This window comes from Cyprinus carpio, chromosome B19, assembly GCF_018340385.1.
Source record: "Cyprinus carpio isolate SPL01 chromosome B19, ASM1834038v1, whole genome shotgun sequence".
NCBI lineage: Eukaryota > Metazoa > Chordata > Actinopteri > Cypriniformes > Cyprinidae > Cyprinus > Cyprinus carpio.
This window is the reverse complement of record NC_056615.1, coordinates 9,735,136-9,753,615: the sequence shown is the minus strand read 5'-3', so window position 1 is coordinate 9,753,615 and position 18,480 is coordinate 9,735,136. Positions and strand designations below refer to the sequence as shown.

General features: G+C 37.8%; 2 protein-coding genes across 2 annotated transcripts; one reads left to right on the top strand and one right to left on the bottom strand.

Moving 5' to 3' along the window:
• The first annotated feature begins 1,963 nt into the window (after positions 1-1,963).
• LOC109110912 (tyrosyl-DNA phosphodiesterase 2-like) lies at positions 1,964-4,934 on the top strand. Its single transcript, XM_019123863.2, has 7 exons — positions 1,964-2,318; positions 2,426-2,592; positions 2,711-2,899; positions 3,012-3,103; positions 3,185-3,303; positions 3,937-4,107; positions 4,299-4,934. The coding sequence occupies exons 1-7, from the start codon at positions 2,163-2,165 to the stop codon at positions 4,572-4,574; spliced, it is 1,170 nt and encodes a 389-aa protein (XP_018979408.2). The 5' UTR covers positions 1,964-2,162; the 3' UTR covers positions 4,575-4,934.
• Positions 4,935-9,994: 5,060 nt separating this feature from the next.
• LOC109110915 (transmembrane protein 64-like) lies at positions 9,995-17,195 on the bottom strand. The gene is given in 5 exon segments (XM_042745222.1): positions 9,995-11,257; positions 12,314-12,469; positions 15,951-16,136; positions 16,139-16,767; positions 16,946-17,195. Coding segments are annotated over 4 exon segments (1,035 nt in total). The 5' UTR covers positions 16,646-16,767; positions 16,946-17,195; the 3' UTR covers positions 9,995-11,071.
• Positions 17,196-18,480: the final 1,285 nt, after the last annotated feature.

Here is an 18,480-nt window from a genome sequence, read left to right as displayed (position 1 = left end):
AGGAAACCAATGATAGAGGTCTCTCACATATGGTCCTCGTGTGTTGGACTGGCTTTAACATCACTGTGATGAGGGATAGTTAACATGTCTGTTATATTGAGTAGGGATTTCATGAGTAATGACGATCAGTGACGGAGAGCCTGGGTAGTCTTCCTCAAAAGGCTTCTATTACAAGGTGAACAACGCTTGTTAACTCGTTTGGTGTAGGCATTGCTTCTCATTCAGTTACTGCCTTAGTTTTTGCTGGACATTTTAATTTGAGTGTCATTCCTTGCCTATAATATGACAAACCTTGTTTGTGTTATCATTTCTGGAGGAGGGTTGCCTGATGAGATGGAGGTGCGGTGTGTGATGTGTATCTAAAATGGTTGACAAACTGTCTTTTGGAGGAATTCTGATGCTGTTTTTTTTTTTTTTTTTTTCTTGGGATAGTTGGGATGGTTATTGTCACCAGTTGAGCAACTCCTGCACTATATATACATACGAGCTACTGATACCGGATGTGATCATTGGTGGTGGGTTTGTGATGGGAGACTGATGTTCAAGCTTATGTACCTAATGAGAAATTTCATAGTGAAACTTGAAATGGATCATTAAGGATTTGATTTTCTTTTATAGACCACCCTGTTCTGAGAGTACTTAATATTGCAGTGCTTGGGACTTGGTATCTGTAAGCCATCTTTGTCCGTTCTTAAGGCATAAAAATTACCCTTTTTTTTTTTTTTCTTTTTTCCCTCTTTTGAAATTCTAAGTGAACGTCGAAGGTGGGTCTTTGTCTTTATTTTGATGTACCCATTGTTTGAATAATTCTGTTGAAATAAACACTGCTGAACATATCCGAACACAGTGCAAAGATTTTTATGCTGGAGTTTATAATGTAACAGAACAGCATGTTTTGAGCTAGGTTTTTGAAGTCAACATACAAACCACTGCATTTATCTAACTATTATAGTAGTTATTTACATTTAGCATCTTTCATTTTTATATTTCAATCAAATTTTAGTTTGTTTGAGTAATTTTGCCATGTGCTTTTGTAATTTTTATTAGACGTTTTTAATATTCCAATATAGCTTTAATTTATCTGTATTTTGTCAGTTTTAATTCTAGTTGATGTTATTAGTTAATAGTATCTAATAATCTTAGTAGGCAATTGCAACTTTTTTTTTTTTTTTTTTTTTTTTTTTTTTTTTCAAAACTTCTATTCATTCATTCATATTGTGAAAACAATTAGTTTTATTTAACAGTGACAACACTGCTGAGTGACTGCCCCGGTCTTCCCCATGCAGTAGTCCTGTATACAGTGTCAGGATGGCCCAAATGTTGTACAAAATAAGAGTTTTATTATGTTCCTAGGCAAAGCCCCTAGACCACAACGATGAGAAGGGCAAATAACTAATGAAAAACTGCATTGTTTTCTTCTAATTAGGTCAACTAAATCTAAGAAGTCAATCTATGAATACTAACAGAAGCTAAGACTGACCATAAGGTTATGAGGACTTTTATTATGAAATAATAGATCATTCATGATTCATTTGAGTCGTGTCTTTTCAATGAATCTAATGAACAAAACATACCTGAACGATTCATTCAATAACACAACTGAATCATTTAAACGTAAGGCTAAACTTAAACTGTTTAATTCTAATATGAACTATTTTAAGTTATAAATGTATTTGTATTTTATTCGCTGTCGCATGGGTGAAACTGAACTGGCACACACGTGTTTACATATTATTTGACTTCTTACGTTATATTATTCGTGCAGAGCACTGGCTTGCCAGGGACACACTGATCTATATAATACAGAATTTAAATAGATCAGATCATAATTACGTAATGTTGAAAGAATTGCTGAATCATTTCAGTTTTGAAACGAACTGTTCGAAAGAACCGACTCTTTCAGTACTACATTTAAATGCTTCCGAAAAGCGTAAGCCTCTGTTGAGTAATAAGATCGGAACTCTCTGGTTGCAACGTTTAATGTGAGAATTAGGGTAAAAATACTTTGAGGTCGTTATGTATAGAATAGTGTAAATAAATTAGGTACAGCGTCCACAAGCATAGGTTAATATAAATATTGTCTCTGTATTTTAGCGGGTTCCGGCCGGAATGTTTTTGTAGCTGTACGCGTTCATGTCCCGCCGTTATAGCGAACTGTTTACATGTGCAACACTGTTATGTCGGGTAATCACACCGATCAACAAATGTCTGCTCTAGAGGAAACCAGGACGAGTCTTTGCGATCAGTTTGCCTCTATCTCTGGATCGGACAGCGCTGTGGCGCAGTGTTATCTAGCAGAAAATGAATGGGACATGGAGGTAACTTATGGCACTATTACTGCACCAAGTTTCCATTAAAAATGTTTAGTTCTCGTCAACCACTGATGTTCTTTTAAAAAGCTTTTTTATTTCTGTGTCCCTGCCAGAGAGCACTGAACTCGTTCTTCGAGGCTCATATGGATTCAGTCTTTGATGTTGAAGATGCAGAGGAGACTAAAGCTGTTTCTGGGAATAAGAGAAAGGAGGTGCATTCCTCAGACCCTGCTGATGCTTCAGGAACAAAGAAGAAATTTAAGGCGGACAAGATGGATTGGTAATGTGTTCTCCTCTGTTTATTAGAAACTGAAAACGGCATTTGCTCTACATACACTATACCCTATCTATATATATATATATATCCCAAATAATATTTCACATTGTTTGTTGTGCAGCATTGACCTGACAGCGGAGGAACCCACCTGCTCCAGCAGTGTGAACCCTCAAGGAAGTCAGGCTGAAGGTGTTGTAACCGAATCTAACGCGGAGGACAGCAAGCTCTCCTTGATCAGCTGGAATGTGGACGGTTTGGACACACTGAGTCTTGCAGAGCGTGCCAGGGGCTTGTGTTCGTATCTAGTTCTGTGAGTTATTTAGAGACCCGCGGGGTCCTCTGTTTCATGTTTCATTTGACGGTAAAGTTGTTTTGTTTCACTCGTAACTCCTCGTTTCATATTATCCGTTGTTCTTTTGTAGATATACACCAGATGTGGTTTTTCTTCAAGAGCTCATTCCATCTTATATTCAGTATCTTAAGAAACGTGCTGTCAGCTATCTGTTTGTTGAAGGTAAGAGAAGGACCTCTGTGCTCAGACAGTGACACTGTTTATAAGTTATTTACTCATTCATGAAGTTCTCTGTTATTAAAGGAAGCGATGATGGATACTTCACGGGAATAATGTTGAAGAAATCAAGAGTCAAACTTCTGGAAAGTGAGATCATCTGTTATCCTACAACACAGATGTTGAGAAATCTATTAGTTGCTCAGGTGAGTTTGTGATTTGTAAGCATTATCCAAAGATTGTACTGGGGTATAACGAGTGGCACAGGTCTATTTCTATTTCTGTAGAATCAGAAATACACTACCATTCAAAAGTTTGGATTTTTCAATGTATTACTGTATTACCGTGTACCAATTCTGTATTTATTTGATAAAAATACAGTGAAAACAGTAATGTTGTGAAATGCCATGACAATTTAAAGAAACTTTTTTCTATTTGATAAGTTTTAAGACGTCATTTATTCCTGCGATGCAAATTAGAATTTTCAGCATCATTACTGCAGTCAGAGTCACATGATCCTTCAGAAATCTTCTAATGTGCTGATTTGCTGCTCAAGTGCTGAACACTTTGAACATAGAAAACTCAAAAGAGCAGCATTTATTTGAAATAGAAATTGCTTGTAAAATTATAAATGTCTGTACTTTCACTTTTAATGCATCCTTGCAGAAAAAAAGTATTAATTTAAATTAAAAAAAAAAAACTTTCAGACTGCAAACTTTTAAATGTTAGTGTATGTATACATTAATATTTACTTTTCTAGGTTATGTGTCTCTCATAATTCATTTGCTTCTCATTATTTATACACACATTAATTTTTTTGACTCCGTTGTGTCTTATTGGTGACTTTCTCGGGTCAGAAGCTATACTTGATGACATCACATTTAGAAAGCTGTAAGAACCAATCAGAGGAGAGAATGAAACAGCTGCGGCTCGTATTTCAAAAGATGACGGAAGCACCAGAAGACGCTACTGTCATTTTTGCCGGGGACACCAATCTCAGAGACTCTGAGGTAAATAAAAAAAAAATATAACAAAGTGTCAAAGTTGAGTTTGACTGATGGGCCTCTTAATAATAGAAAAAGGTTAGGAAATACTGTGCTAACAATTACAATAACTCCAAATATGATGAAGGAATGAGAGCGCAGTGAAAGTCACTACTAGTGGAATGATTGCAGCATTTCTGATGTTTCTGTCCGTGTAGGTGGTAAAGGTGGGAGGTTTGCCTCCAGGTGTGTGTGATGTTTGGGAACAGCTGGGCAAACAGGAACACTGCCGATACACCTGGGACACCAAAGCAAACAGCAATAAGACTGTGCCTTACATCAGCAGATGTCGCTTCGACCGCATCTTCCTGAGGTCTGCTAAAACTGGCCCAAGAGTCACTCCTGACCACATGGTCTTGGTGGGAATGGAGAAACTGGACTGTGGCCGCTACACCAGTGATCACTGGGGAATTTACTGCACTTTCAAAACATGATTATTAAATCCCCAAGGACTAAAGGTCTGTCTCATAGAAGATGGTTTTAAAGAGTGTTTGTACTAAAATAAAGAATGCGAAGAGTGCCTACAGATCAGTGTAAGAGACAAAGTCAGAGAATAATAGGATGCATAGCTGGTTATAAAATACTGCAGAAAGAGATCTTATTGAAGCGTTTGAATAGAATGGTTTGCTTGTTGCTGTTCCACAGTGGTTGGTTTTTTGTATTTGTCATACAAAAATCTATTTCAAACCATGATTTCGTCAATCTCTGCTCTCTCATCATTGTTTTTTTCTAAAATGTGAAAGTGTTGACTGAATTTAAATGATTTTGTTTAAATAAATGTGACTTTGATTTATTGTGGTACGGGTTGTGTGTTCTATATTACACCACAAGTGGTCAGTATTTCTCAAACATTATGGCCCTTTATATAAATAAGCTTTTAAATGTCATTGGAACAGAGGCATGGTGTAGTATTACTTTTTGAAACTACACACACATAGCGTGTGTCTACTGTAAAAAAATCTGTGAAATTAAAATGATGACATCAAAATTGCACATAGTACTACTACATATATATAATATACTTGCGAATAATGTTACTGTGCAGCGTTACTAATCAAGCTGTGATTTTCAGCAAAAAAAGTATGAAGAATATAATTTAAATGTGCATTTTGAATATACAAAATTATAGCGTTGAAATTAGCCTTAGCAAGACAAAGGAGTCTGCCATTTTATTCCAAAAAAGTAATTTTCTAATTATTTCCATCACGGAATACTATTAAAGCAATACATTGATATGGGGTGCACTGAAATAACACTGAAGTGGACATTGTTTGTAGACAAATTAAACAAACTAGTGAGTCTGTTTATCTTCTGATGCTTAAACTACCACAGCCTGCGCTCACTGGATCGATCTCTGACATGAAGTTCAGATAAAATGTGCTACTTATTCCAGTTGGTGAGGTCTTCTCTTAACTGTCCTAAATTAGCTGAAAGCATATGAGTGTCAAGGCAGCAGCTGTCTTAAGCAGGGTGGACACGTGACTCCTGACGACCTTGAAAGACACCCCACTGACAAGGCTAATAAACCTTTTGCTTGGTCAGATGAGTAAATATTTCGTCTAAAGCAGGTCAGACTGCCACAGATCTGCCCTCGGGGTCTGTATGACTGTCTCACAGAGGTCTGCTCGCAGCGCAAACACACTCTCCTTGCCCCTCTCTCCAGGACAACATCCACTGTCACTTAAAGGGCCAGTCCTGTGATAGGTCTGTTTGAATATCCTTATACTTGTAGCTGACATAAGACTGTTAGAGGTTGTTAGAGGCTCTCATTGTCCTCAACAAGACATGCTAGTAAAACGCAATGCTCTTCCCCTCAATAGGCATCACTGTAGCACTTTGAATTGTTTTGACACATGGCCAGCAGCACATGCTATTTCAGAGAAGGAGAATAGTGGGACTTTCAGATCAGTCCTCTTCAAATGTTAAAGACAGTGATGTCAGTGTACTAGACTGAACATGCAATCAATGGTAACAAATGACAAGAACGTGATGTGTTTGTTTGGTCAGCACTTTCCAGGAGGGTTTTCTCTTATCAGGGACACACAAGGTTATGGCCATGGAACAACTCCAGCAGGGATCTTCCAACACAATCTCAAGGCAATTCATTTTACGTATTTTACGCTTTAGTGAATTGGTGGATATTATTTATGTGAATTTAGTATTATTTTCTTGTTTTATGGTTAGGATATTTTTTCCTTTTTTAAAATTGTACGTTTTCTACTATTCACATTATACATAGTGCTGAAACTGGCACCTGGTAAAATATTTATACTTTCCCATGAGATGGTGTTTATGTTTAGGGGTGGACCTTCCTGCTTACTGTTCTTCTTTTCATTTTGGTTTCGTTTAAAATGATAGTACACACAAAAATGAAAATTCTGTGACTAATTACACAAATTAAGACCCTGCACAGACAGCAACACAACTGACACGTTCAAGGCCCAGAAAGGTAGTAAGGACATCGTTAAAACAGGCCATGTGACATCAGGGGTTCAACTGTAATTTTGTGAAGCTACAAGAATACTTTTTGTGTGTGAAGAAAGCAAAAATAATGACTTTATTTAACCATATTTTTCTCTTCCGTGTTAGTCTTAGATGTTTGACAAGTGTTCTGGCGTAGAACCTGGATGCGCTGTGCCTCGTTTACAAGCAGAGGAATGCAGACGTGTTGAGGTACTGTTGTGAATGCGCATCAAAAACTGGCACAGAAGAGAAGAAATTGATAAAGTTATTTTTTGTTTTCTTTGTGCATAACACAGTATTCTTGTAGCTTTATAAAATTACGGTTGAACCAGTGATGTCACATGGACTATTTTAATGATGCCTTGCTACCTTTTTGGGGCTTGAGCGTTTCATTTGCATTGTTGTCTATGCAGGATCAGGAAGCTCTTGGATTTCATAAAAATATCTTAATTTGTGTTCTGAAGATGAACAAAGGCCTTACGGGTTTGGAATGACATGATGATGAAATTTCATTTTTGGCTGAACTATCCCTTTAAACACGTTTTCACATCATAAAATTTGGTTGGTTATATTTAGGGGGTTGGGTTAGGGGTGAACCTTCCTGCTTTTTTATTTATTATTATTTTTTTTTTAAAATCATAAATCTTTGTACAAATTCACAATTGCCACATTGTAAAATAGTTCCACTGAGACCAAGTTGGTTATATTTGCGGGTGGAACTTAATTTTTTTTTTTTTTTTTTATATTCGATTTACATTGTACAAAATTAATTCAAAATTTTCACCTTGTAAAATAGTTATGCTTTCTTATATGATCGGATTGGTTCTGTTTAGAGGTGGACTTAGGGAACGACCTATGCTTTTAAAAAAATTAAAAATTTGAAAAACGTTTCCATACAATACACATCATACAAGCTTATATGAATTTTTTACTTTATAAAATAGTTTACAAATATTTTACAATAGTTCCATTTTTTTTTTTAATTGTATGTTTTCATTTGATTCACATTGTAAAAATTTATAATTAAATGAATAAATAAAAAATAATGCAGAATTTACAAGGTGGCATTTTCATATATATATTTTTATGATGTGGGTCAAACATATTTACGGTTGGGGTAAATGGTGGAGCTTCATATTTTAAAAAAACCCCATAAGTTTTCCTACAGTTCAACATTGTACAAATTCTTATGAAATTGCTACCTTGTAAAAAGTTACATACATACATCCAGTGAGACTGGGTTGGATCTTCCACATTTCACAGTTCAGATTGCACGCTTTAGGTTAGATAATGGTGCAGTCTGTACCATGTCACTGCACTCCAAGATAACAGATACTGAAAGAGGCGGCAAACATGTGAGGAATGAAATCTTAAGCAATTACGTAAGCAGACAATATAGCACTGTTAATCTGTAACTAAACTGAATTATCAGCAAACACATCTTCTGTTAAGAGCCCGTTCTAAGACGTGTCTCCTACACTGAATTAAATGCAGAAACACTGGGGTATTTATGTAGCCTACAGAGCACAGCACAAGATGCTTGTGTAATTTTTCAACAATTTTATTTCATAAATAACACTGAACAAGCATGGTACAGCAATAAATATTTACATTGCAAAATTCTCTGTATTACAAAATACAGTGTATGTAAAATGCACTTGTCAAAGGGGTCAAGAGGTTTCAGTATAGTACCTGATGTGCCCTAATCTGAAATTACATTTGTACGTATTTTTTTACTTTTATTTTTTAAATGTGCTGTAATCACAGATTAAGGTTTGCCAAGAACCTCACATGACCCCTTTGCGGTTATATATCGCACTGTTGCATATCCCACTATCATTTGAACTGGAAAAATAAGACAAAAGCACTGATACATATCCTCAAATTGTCATTTATTTTTGTTATTTGTTGAATTTTGATTCTTTTTGCATTTTACACCCCAACAATCTTCATCTTTTCAGTTATAGCAACCCCACACCTGCTCGAATTAGAGTCTGAACACACTGCAGGCAAGTGTCCCGTTTCAATGTCTTAGGCAGCAAGAGGTACAAGGCAGGTTGACATCGTAACACAAGACCAGGATTGTTGGATCTCTACAATGTAACTCAGATGGTGAGTCAGCATGTTCAGTTTTTATTTATTGCTAAATTCAGAAAACAGAGGGGCTATTCCATTTCCTTGAGAGAAAAAAACAAAACAAAACAAAAAACATTTGTTCCATTTTTAAGTTAAGGAATGTGTCCATTTGTGCCCAGTTACACATGCATGTTTCAAAATAAATGTAACAACTTGTTAGAAAACCTATTTGCACACTCTCCATGTACGAAAAAGCGAGATGGTGTAGATCACTTAGTAAAATTGCAATATTAATTCGAGCCCTTGTCAGCATTTCACTCAGACCCTACAGTCTAAGTAGCAGCAAAACTATAATTGGGGATGTAAATACAGAGTAAGATGAGATGGTTTTTCAGAATGAGCAGCGCACCAGTGTTCCACTGATTGTCAGATTATGGTGACGCTCTAATGTTGATGCTGTAAACCGAACAGCGAGTCTCAAATGACACTGAGAATGAAGTCACAGCCGACCGAGTGTACGTTTCAGTTACTGGGAAATCCATCATTGAGAGCATGTGTTTCTTATTATAAAAAAAAAAAAAAAAAAAAAAAAAAAAAAAAAAAAGGATAAAAATCTCACAATGGAAAAAAAAAAAATTTGAATCCGTCACCTCCACAATGCTTTACAGCAAGAACGGCTGGATTTACAGTATAATTTCATGTCAACCAGCACAACAGTGTCGTAGTGTATGGGTGATTGTAACGAGAGGACAAAACAAACAAACTAAGCACCAGGACTGCGTGAAATCCCTTGAACATTCCCGGTGTGGAAGCTGGGAGTTCACTGCGGCTCTGAGCTCCTTAACAGAAGCCTGTGCTAAATGATATAGCCAGGACCCAAATACGTCAGTCAATGCTCAGGAGTCTTTTGTTTATAATTAGGTGACTCTCTAAGGAGGGAAAGACAGACATTACCATGACTGGAATCGTGTAATAACATTTTAGTTGTAGTTTGCAGTTTTGTCAGTTATTTGTAGCTGCTCTTGTGTGCTCAAGTGTGCCGTGGAGGCTTTGAGATGAATTTTCACTAGTGTGCATTTTTGAGAAAAACTGCCAAAGATGCGTTGTAGGCAACTGTGAGCCATTTTAGCACAGTGCCAACAACCCATTAGACTGATGGGAATAATGCTGAACTTTAGCATTCATTACATAATAATAATAAAGCACTAACATATGTCAATGCTTCCCTTATATATATATATATATATATATATCTACTATATATATATATATATTATATATAATATAATGCCTGCTACCAGATATATATATATATATATACACATATATATCTTCCCCTAATTTAAGGAAAATACTTATATAAATACATATCTTTAAATAATTATACAAATATATTATATATTCAATATATAGAATATAGTCATAATAATTACTTTCCCCGCTTTTCTGCATTTCATCTTTATCTTACATATTCAGTTTGTTAAATTCCATGCGTGCAAATGTTTTGAATTATGATTCTAACAATGAAAAAAATTAACAAGTGTTGTCAAAAATGCTAACAGCCCTATAATAAAGCATTTGGTTAAACAATAGAAGAAAGAAGGTGAAGAATTTCAGTCCTCTCAATATGAGAATGAGAAATTGAACGCGTACGATCATACCGCTGAGCTAATCAGGCCATACTAAAGGTTCTTGGCAGGACATCCTTAAATATCCAGCTAAGAAAATTTCCTTCCCTCCCATCTGTTCCTTACAAAACTGCAGAGTAGCAAAAGTGTTCCCAGTTTGGCAAGAGCCAGAATTTGTACGCAGGTGGTACTAACTGATAATAGTTTTTCTTACTCTAGACATAATACGAAAAGAAACAATCCATCAAGCAATACCTTTAGATGAATAATAATAAAACTAAAAATAAAGTATAAAAAAAATTAAACAATTCTTCATATATATATATATAAAACAAAGGAAACATCTTAAGCATATTAACCTGATATATTAGTTGGGCCCTCTTTAGTATCTAACTACAATTCTATAACATTTGCTTTAATTAATTTACACATTTCATGCTTTAGACCGCCTATAAAGTTTAATCATTTTATATTAGTATCATTAAAAAAAGAAAAATGTACCGCAAAAACAAATATATCTCAAGTCAATCTCATAAACTTCTCATGTAATACTGGCCCTGAGTCCCAGTCTTTGGGCAATGTTTCCATCAAAGCCTGATGATGGGCTCTTCGGCAGTCCAGTGCCACTCCACATCAGACCTCCAGCATAACCAGAACAGCTGGCTGGGACTGTAGCAGCTCCCAGGACTCCCTGACGCAGGCGAGACAGATCTCCATCCGTCCAACTGGATAAAAGATTGAAATATGTTCAAGAACAGCGGCATTCAGACCACGTTGATCCCTCCTCCCGCCGCAGCCCGCTTGCTGCAGTAGCTCGAGCTGGCGTGGTTGGCCGCGCCGCCATTCATGAACGACGTCTCCAGCTCCAACTGGCAGGCTGCAATGGCGGCGTTCAGTTCCACTTGTGCTCGATGTACAACGTAAAACATCAGGCCTATGCTGATGAAGATCTGATGAGAGGAACAGAGAGAGTGAGTCACTGGGAGGATCTGCTGACTGAGCTGGACGACGCTTGATACAAACATCCACATGATGGGGCTTATTCAGTGTGGTTGTAAATTTAAGCAATAATTCCTTGGCTGATATATAGAAACATCCCATTTCAGTCAAGAATTCCTTACTGGCATCTAACTTTACTACACACAAGGGCAAAAAAGCTCTTCCAATGACCATCTATAATTATGGTTTACTACAGGTTCCACAAGAATCTAGACTAGACATAAATATTTCATTTCCTCATACGTTTACATATCCATTGCAAAACACCATTTAAATAAATTTAAAAAAAAAACCAAACATATAATATTTTCTATTATGTTATTAAATTCTTTATACATCTAATTTATAGTGCTGGAGAACACAAACGAGTTTATTCTACAAGACAAAATGAATGCAATTACACAAATGATCTGGTTTTAGTTTAACATTGGGTTATACTCTTTAGCATTAATCACCGTTTATAGCCTTTCGTGATTATCGTCTATTAGTCTCTCAACTGGTCAAGTAAGGGGCAGAGCTAAATTTAAACACCACTGAAAGTTCTAGTGAATTCTGAGAATTCCAATATGCAAAGCATACTGGGAAACCAAAGAACTTCGCAAAACAATGCACAGCTTCAAAACAACATTATATTGTGCACCACTAATTGTATGCAATTGTGTGTAAACAACAAAACAAAACAGGTAATAAAGTAATCAACAGGAAGAGAGTCAGCGTTGCATTTGGTGTTGTATTAAGCTCTATAAAAACATGACAAACTAAACGTGACTCGGAAAAAAATAAAAAATCCTAGTGATGCTCATTTGCAAGCTGCTTTGAATAAAAGCGCCTGCTAAAATGCAAAGTCGTGGATCCAAATGTGAATGTAAACTTCTTTTGATAAACTTCTTTTCATTAATATAACTTTTTGAAGATTCTTCAAGGAGTATGTTAACTTGTATGCCAAAATGTACATACAAGATTCTTGCTGATTTTCTTTCAGATCTTTTCCATTTTTGGAGGCTTACCTGTAGACTGAACACGAAGTATCCACTGACGCTCTGCTCTGCGATCACGTCTTCCATTGTGCGCAGGGTGGTGCCCAGATAGGAGTTAAGGAGTTGTGTTGGGAGAAGTCCCACTGACGAAGCCACTAAATAATTTGGCAAGGACACATCTGTGATCTGTCAAAGAGAGCAACAACTATAACCGCTCATAGAGTTGGTCAAGATTAATCACAGAGTGTTTTCACCGCCTGCAAGAATGTGTCATCAGCCTGGATTAGCCCCATCACTGTCCTTCACATGCTAACTGGACTTCTCTAACCTCTCTAATGCAATAGAATTGAAAACATTTCGATATCAATCGTTTTGGTTTTCTATATCATCATATGTTGACATGGCAGCAAATTTAAAATCTTTTTTTAAACACTTAATTCATCTCACACATTAATTTCAAATCACTCTATGTAAATACAACACAATGCACAGATTTGTTCTGCAACACATGTAGGATGTTTTACTGGTTGTATTGCATTGCTATAATTAGGGCTGCACGATTAATCGCATACATTTGTCCTGCGTGTCTCATCAGTAAAGCTGGTTCCGTGATTAGCGGTAAATATCCGTCACCTGTTTTCAAATGCACCGGGAGTTCATACACAGAGCCGTAGTTCACTGACAAGCTACGCAATATCGTGTTCATAATCGAATGCGATTAATCTCAAATTATGAACAGAATATTGCGTAGCTTGTCAGTGAACTACGGCTCTGTGTATTAACTGCCGCTCCCGTTTGAAAACAGGTGACAGACATTTACCGCTAATCACGGAACCGGCTTTACTGATGAGACACGCATGACAAATGCATGCGATTAATCGTGCAGCCCTAGCTATAATGCTTTGAATATTAAATCTTTAAATCTAAGCAAACACACCCTACATAAACCCATTAAATCATTGTATAATTCAATTGTATCACCTTTGGGAATGAGTAGTAAAACATGGTGCAAATCTCTGCCTTCAAGTGCTAAACTATGAACCATGATGTAAAACCTTTCTATTTTAGCTCATTAGACTGGCGAAGATGCAAGCATTGTTTGATTTGGGTTGAGTCGACCTATTAATATTCATGAACGAGATAAACCGATGTATTCTTGTTCTAAGAAGTGACTTCATTGTAAATTGCTGTGAAGCAATATTTTAAGTATGCACTGTGCAGACGCATGCATTGTGTTGGGTTACCTACATAACGCATCACATTCTGCTTCAGCAGAAAACGCAGGGCACATTGAAACACGGCCCTTTCTATAGGATGTGCTTACTGAGGATGCGAAACATAATTCCAGTGTGACCCGTTTAGTGCAGACATATATCACACCCTTGGGCTGTGATCCCTCTGTTATGTATTTTTTTTTTTTTTAATTAAGAGTCAGTTTGTTCACTCACTTTCCAAATGTAGACTGGCACAAACTGAATAACATCCTCATTGATATTAGGACTACTGTAGAGGGTGGCAGGCTAATGGAGCGAGAGAACGGACTCACGTATCGGGTTCAATCCCATGTAAAGCAAACCCAAAACTGAAGAGTTGCTGAGATGACCCAAGTGCTCGATCACTACAGCGTCCTTCAGAATGAACAGAGACTTACGTTGCTTTAAGGGCAATGACACTGTGCTGTGCTCTTAACTGCATGAAAACAAAACTGTTATTCAAACGTGTAATTATTTGTACACAGAAAGTGAGCGCCATGCCAATATTAGAACACTCCCATCCCGTCCGTTGTTAGTTTACATAGTTTCACACAACAGTCTGAGTCCAGACTGATCACACATACATAGAGTTTAGACTCCGTAGCTACACAACAGAATCAATATTTTATTACATGATGTTTACAGCTTGTTGATTATAATGGGGGTATTCTAGTTTTGATTGCAGTGCATACTGGGTGTTGTACAAAATACAAATCGCAAATGCAAATTTACTAAATAACTACTACTTTGGTTTAAAGCTTTTTTTTTTTGTGTGTGCCAGGCGATGTGTCTTTCTTCAGCACCCAATATTTAACAGCTGCCTTTATTAAGAAGACTAACATACAAATGTTAAATGTTCTGATTCATCTCTGCATTCATGCACACAATGTTACAAATGTTTAACCGCTGCATAAAAATATTGTAATTGACAATATTTACAGTTATTTAATTGCAGCAGCATAACTGTAATTTTGAATATTTTCAATTGACTGTGCAGTTAAACAGCTGTTTAACATTAAAGCTGTTTGTTAACCTAAAAAAAAAGACCAATTCCTGCTGTAAGCAGGTGTTCAATGTTCATTCCCAGCACTCCTGAAACCAGTTACCAAGTGGAAGTGGTGCTAAACATTCAACTTGTATTTAAAAACATCTGCTCATAAGCATCACCATCATAAAAAACAAAACAAAACAGTGAATAAATTATGCAAACAATAGTCAAATATGCTCCAAAATGTCCACAACTTCATACCAAAAAAACAAATCAGCCTTAACCCCTCAAAGTCTCTCAAATCTAATTAAAATAAGCAGATGTAATCTCTTTGTTTTAAGAAACAACTTCTGCACGAAGAGAATAAAACAGCTCGCTGAATAGTGACTACACTAAATCATTTACATAATTCAAATCTCATTTAGGAGCCCAGAGAAGTGTATAACTTTTTTGTTAAATTATTTAAATGTTGCTGTATTTACACGTGCCACCATGTATTTATCAAAAAGGTTTAAGAAACTGGGTTAGAAGTAATTCTGAGTAATTCTAAAAATGCTGTTAGACACCGCAGTAGGTATGTGTCACTGTTCTTTACTGTCCCCTGTCATTGTTAAAGGTTGCAGTTTCTTTCTCATGTGTGTCAGCTAATTAAAAATTTATTATGTTGGTTGTGCAAAGTGTCTGAAGGTAATATTTCAATGTACAGAGAGACCTGTCTTTATACCCTTGATCCTGCGTGAAGAGCAGTTATGTTTGATTTAAATCTGGCTCTGAGCTGGAGGTCTTAATTGTTTAATTCCAGCAAAGCTGGATAAAGCCACCTGGACGTCCCTTGAAGATTAACAGCCACTTCAATGCTATTAATCAGATACCTTCGTGTGCTGGGTGTCTTTTTACTCTGCTAAAATAAATCAAATAAATGAATGAATCAATTAAAAATAAAAGGACTTCGTTATTAATTATCTATTGATTCTGTTCAAGTGAACTGCTGTGTAAAAGAAATATCAAACTCGCAATTGATGTTGAGTTACAGGGTTAACTAAAACCACTTAACCACTCTTACTTAAAATAAACAGCTGAAATAAAATATTACAAATCTTATACTTATATTATTTTAGCTAGTTGTCAGAACAACATCTCACTTAAAGTAAACTGAAGTTAAGTCAAATAACTAAACTAATAAAATAAAAACTAATACAAATCACAAATAATACAAAAGAAATATACCAAAACTGTCAAATTAAAGGGAAAACGGTTCATATTAAAAAATATATACAATTCGAAAAAAATTAATAAAAACTATTGCATTTTTTTCACTACACTGGTGCGAAATTGGTTACACGAAAACATTTGAAATGCGCTAACTTTAACTCCTTGTTAAAAACAACAACTGTGTTAATAGTATAAATGGACAAAAGTGTCTTACCGAGAAGACCGCGTTCTGGAGGCCGAAAGGAATCGGCGTGAGTCTCGCTAAGGCCACGATTTTGAGTCCACTTCCACCCTCCACCACCCGAATAACAGCACTCAGCTGTTCACTGCTGCCGATCTTACCCAGAACCCAGTTCGTCAGCAGTCGCTTACACACCACATGAGCGATTGAAAGTCCCGATCAAAAACCCCAACCATCACCAGCCCCATGCCCAGCACAAACCCGTACAGATACCCCGCGGCCACGTTCAGCACGATGTAGCCCCAGCCGCAGGGGAACGACACCGTGATCAAGCCCACTATGAACAGCATGGCTCCCACGAAACTGTCCAAACTCTCCACCCACAGCAGCACGTCCTTCAGGTACTGGCGCACCAGGGCCACCGAGGAGAAGCACACGGCCGTCAGCACGCACGCCAGCAGGGCGCTTTTGAAGCAACAGGTGCTGATGCAGCACGGATGCCTGAACTCGGGAGTGAAGGAGGCGCCGGGCTCGGTGTGACCCGCGGGGTCCGCCTCCGCGTTCCCTCGCTCGTCAAAGACGTTACAGATCAAGATGTCGATCTTGTCGCAGTCCAGGGGGTCCGGGCTCCGCTGCAGCCAGCGGCTCAACTGGACGTGTCCTTTCCCCGCGGCGTGCTTCAGGGCTTTCAGCACACCCTGCACTGGCCCCGAGCTCCACATATTCATCCCGACTTCATATGACCCCACTGGATTGATCGATTGGACCAGTCCAAAATGTTGACCCTTGAACGTAGGCTACACGTTGCCCAACCCGGGCTCCTCTGGCGAGGCGATCAGCAACGCTTTCCCTGGAAAGCGAAGAGCAGCAGAGATTTATAATCTAGTGATTTATCTCGGAAAGACTGGTGTGGAGTCGTGCCACTTCAGGGACTTGAGATGCAAGCGCGTCAGCTGTCGTTCGCTTATGAACGCCATACTCTCGGTCCCGACATCAGAGGATAAATAGACAATAAAACCCCCTCACACCTCTCCTGTTTGACGGATAAAACTTCCCCGAGTCCAGGCACAGCGCCGCTCTCGCAGCTCAGAGTGTCGCATCTCTTCGCTCAGCTGAGCACGGTTATAAAAGCTGCGTTTGCCCGACTGGATGTTTCCTTGCGCTCCGCGAGCTCTTGCACACATCGGTAAGAGATGTTTACGCCAAGCGTTATTCATGCCACTGTTTGTTTCCCAGCATTCCGTGCGACGTCGTCACGTGATGTCATGCGCGCACGTCACCGTGAGTATCGCGATAACACAAGACTGCTCTCTGATTCACCTGGAAATGCTGTTCACTGTAACATTTTAGTGTAAAGTACATTCACTAGTGGAAATATTTCACTCATGGTCGGATGATAGTGTTGGATAATCCAGTATACATAAATATAAATCTACTGGAAAGACTGCTTTTTTTGGTGTTATTGAGGAAAACACACATTGGACACATTGACTCTTTGGATAAAAAGTTATCTGTGTTGTTCAAATTAGTGTATATACAGGTACATCTCAATAAATTTGAATTTTGTGGAAAAGTTCATTTATTTCAGTAATTCAACTCAAATTGTGAAACTTGTGTACTAAATAAATTCAGTGCGCACAGACTGAAGTAGTTTAAGTCTTTGGTTCTTTTAATTGTGATGATTTTGGCTCGCATTTAACAAAAACCCACCAATTCACTGTCTCAACAAATTAGAATATGGTGACATGCCAATCAGCTAATCATCTCAAAACACCTGCAAAGGTTTCCTGAGCCTTCAAAATGGTCTCTCAGTTTGGTTCACTAGGCTCCACAATCATGGTGAAGAATGCTGATCTGACAGTTGTCCAGAAGACAATCAATGACACACTTCACAAGGAGGTTAAGCCACAAACATTCATTGCCAAAGAAACTGGCTGTTCACAGAGTGCTGTGTCCAAGCATGTTAATCGATTCAAGACTTTGAATGAACTTCACAAGGAATGGACTGAGGCTGGGGTCAAGGCATCAAGAGCCACCACACACAGATGTGTCAAGGAATCTGGCTACAGTTGTCATATTCCTCTTGTTAAGCCACTCCTGAACCACCGACAACGTCAGAGCCGTCTTAGATTGGGTATGGGGTAGAAGAACTGGACTGTTGCCCAGTGGTCCCAAGTCCTCTTTTCAGATGAGAGCAAGTTTTGTATTTCATTTGGAAACTAAGGTCCTAGAGTCTGGAGGAAGGGTGGAGAAGCTCATACCCCAAGTTGCTTTAAGTCCAGTGTTAAGTTTCCACAGTCTGTGATGATTTAGGGTACAATGTCATCTGCTGGTGTTGCTCCATTGTGTTTTTTGAAAACCAAAGTCACTGCACCCGTTTACCAAGAAATTTTGGAGCATTTCATGCTTCCTTCTGCTGACCAGCTTTTTGAAGATGCTGGTTTCATTTTCCAGCAGGATTTGGCACCTGCCCACACTGCCAAAAACACCAAAAGTTGGTTAAATGACCATGGTGTTGGTGTGCTTGACTGGCCAGAAACTCACCAGACCTGAACCCCAGAGA

Excerpts from the sequence above, each read along its gene's own strand:
- LOC109110912 (XM_019123863.2), top strand. The coding sequence starts at position 2,163 with ATGTGCAACACTGTTATGTCGGGTAATCACACCGATCAACAAATGTCT. Across the intron at positions 2,319-2,425 it reads AAAATGAATGGGACATGGAG|AGAGCACTGAACTCGTTCTT; the intron begins GTAACTTATGGC and ends TGTCCCTGCCAG. Across the intron at positions 2,900-3,011 it reads TTGTGTTCGTATCTAGTTCT|ATATACACCAGATGTGGTTT; the intron begins GTGAGTTATTTA and ends GTTCTTTTGTAG.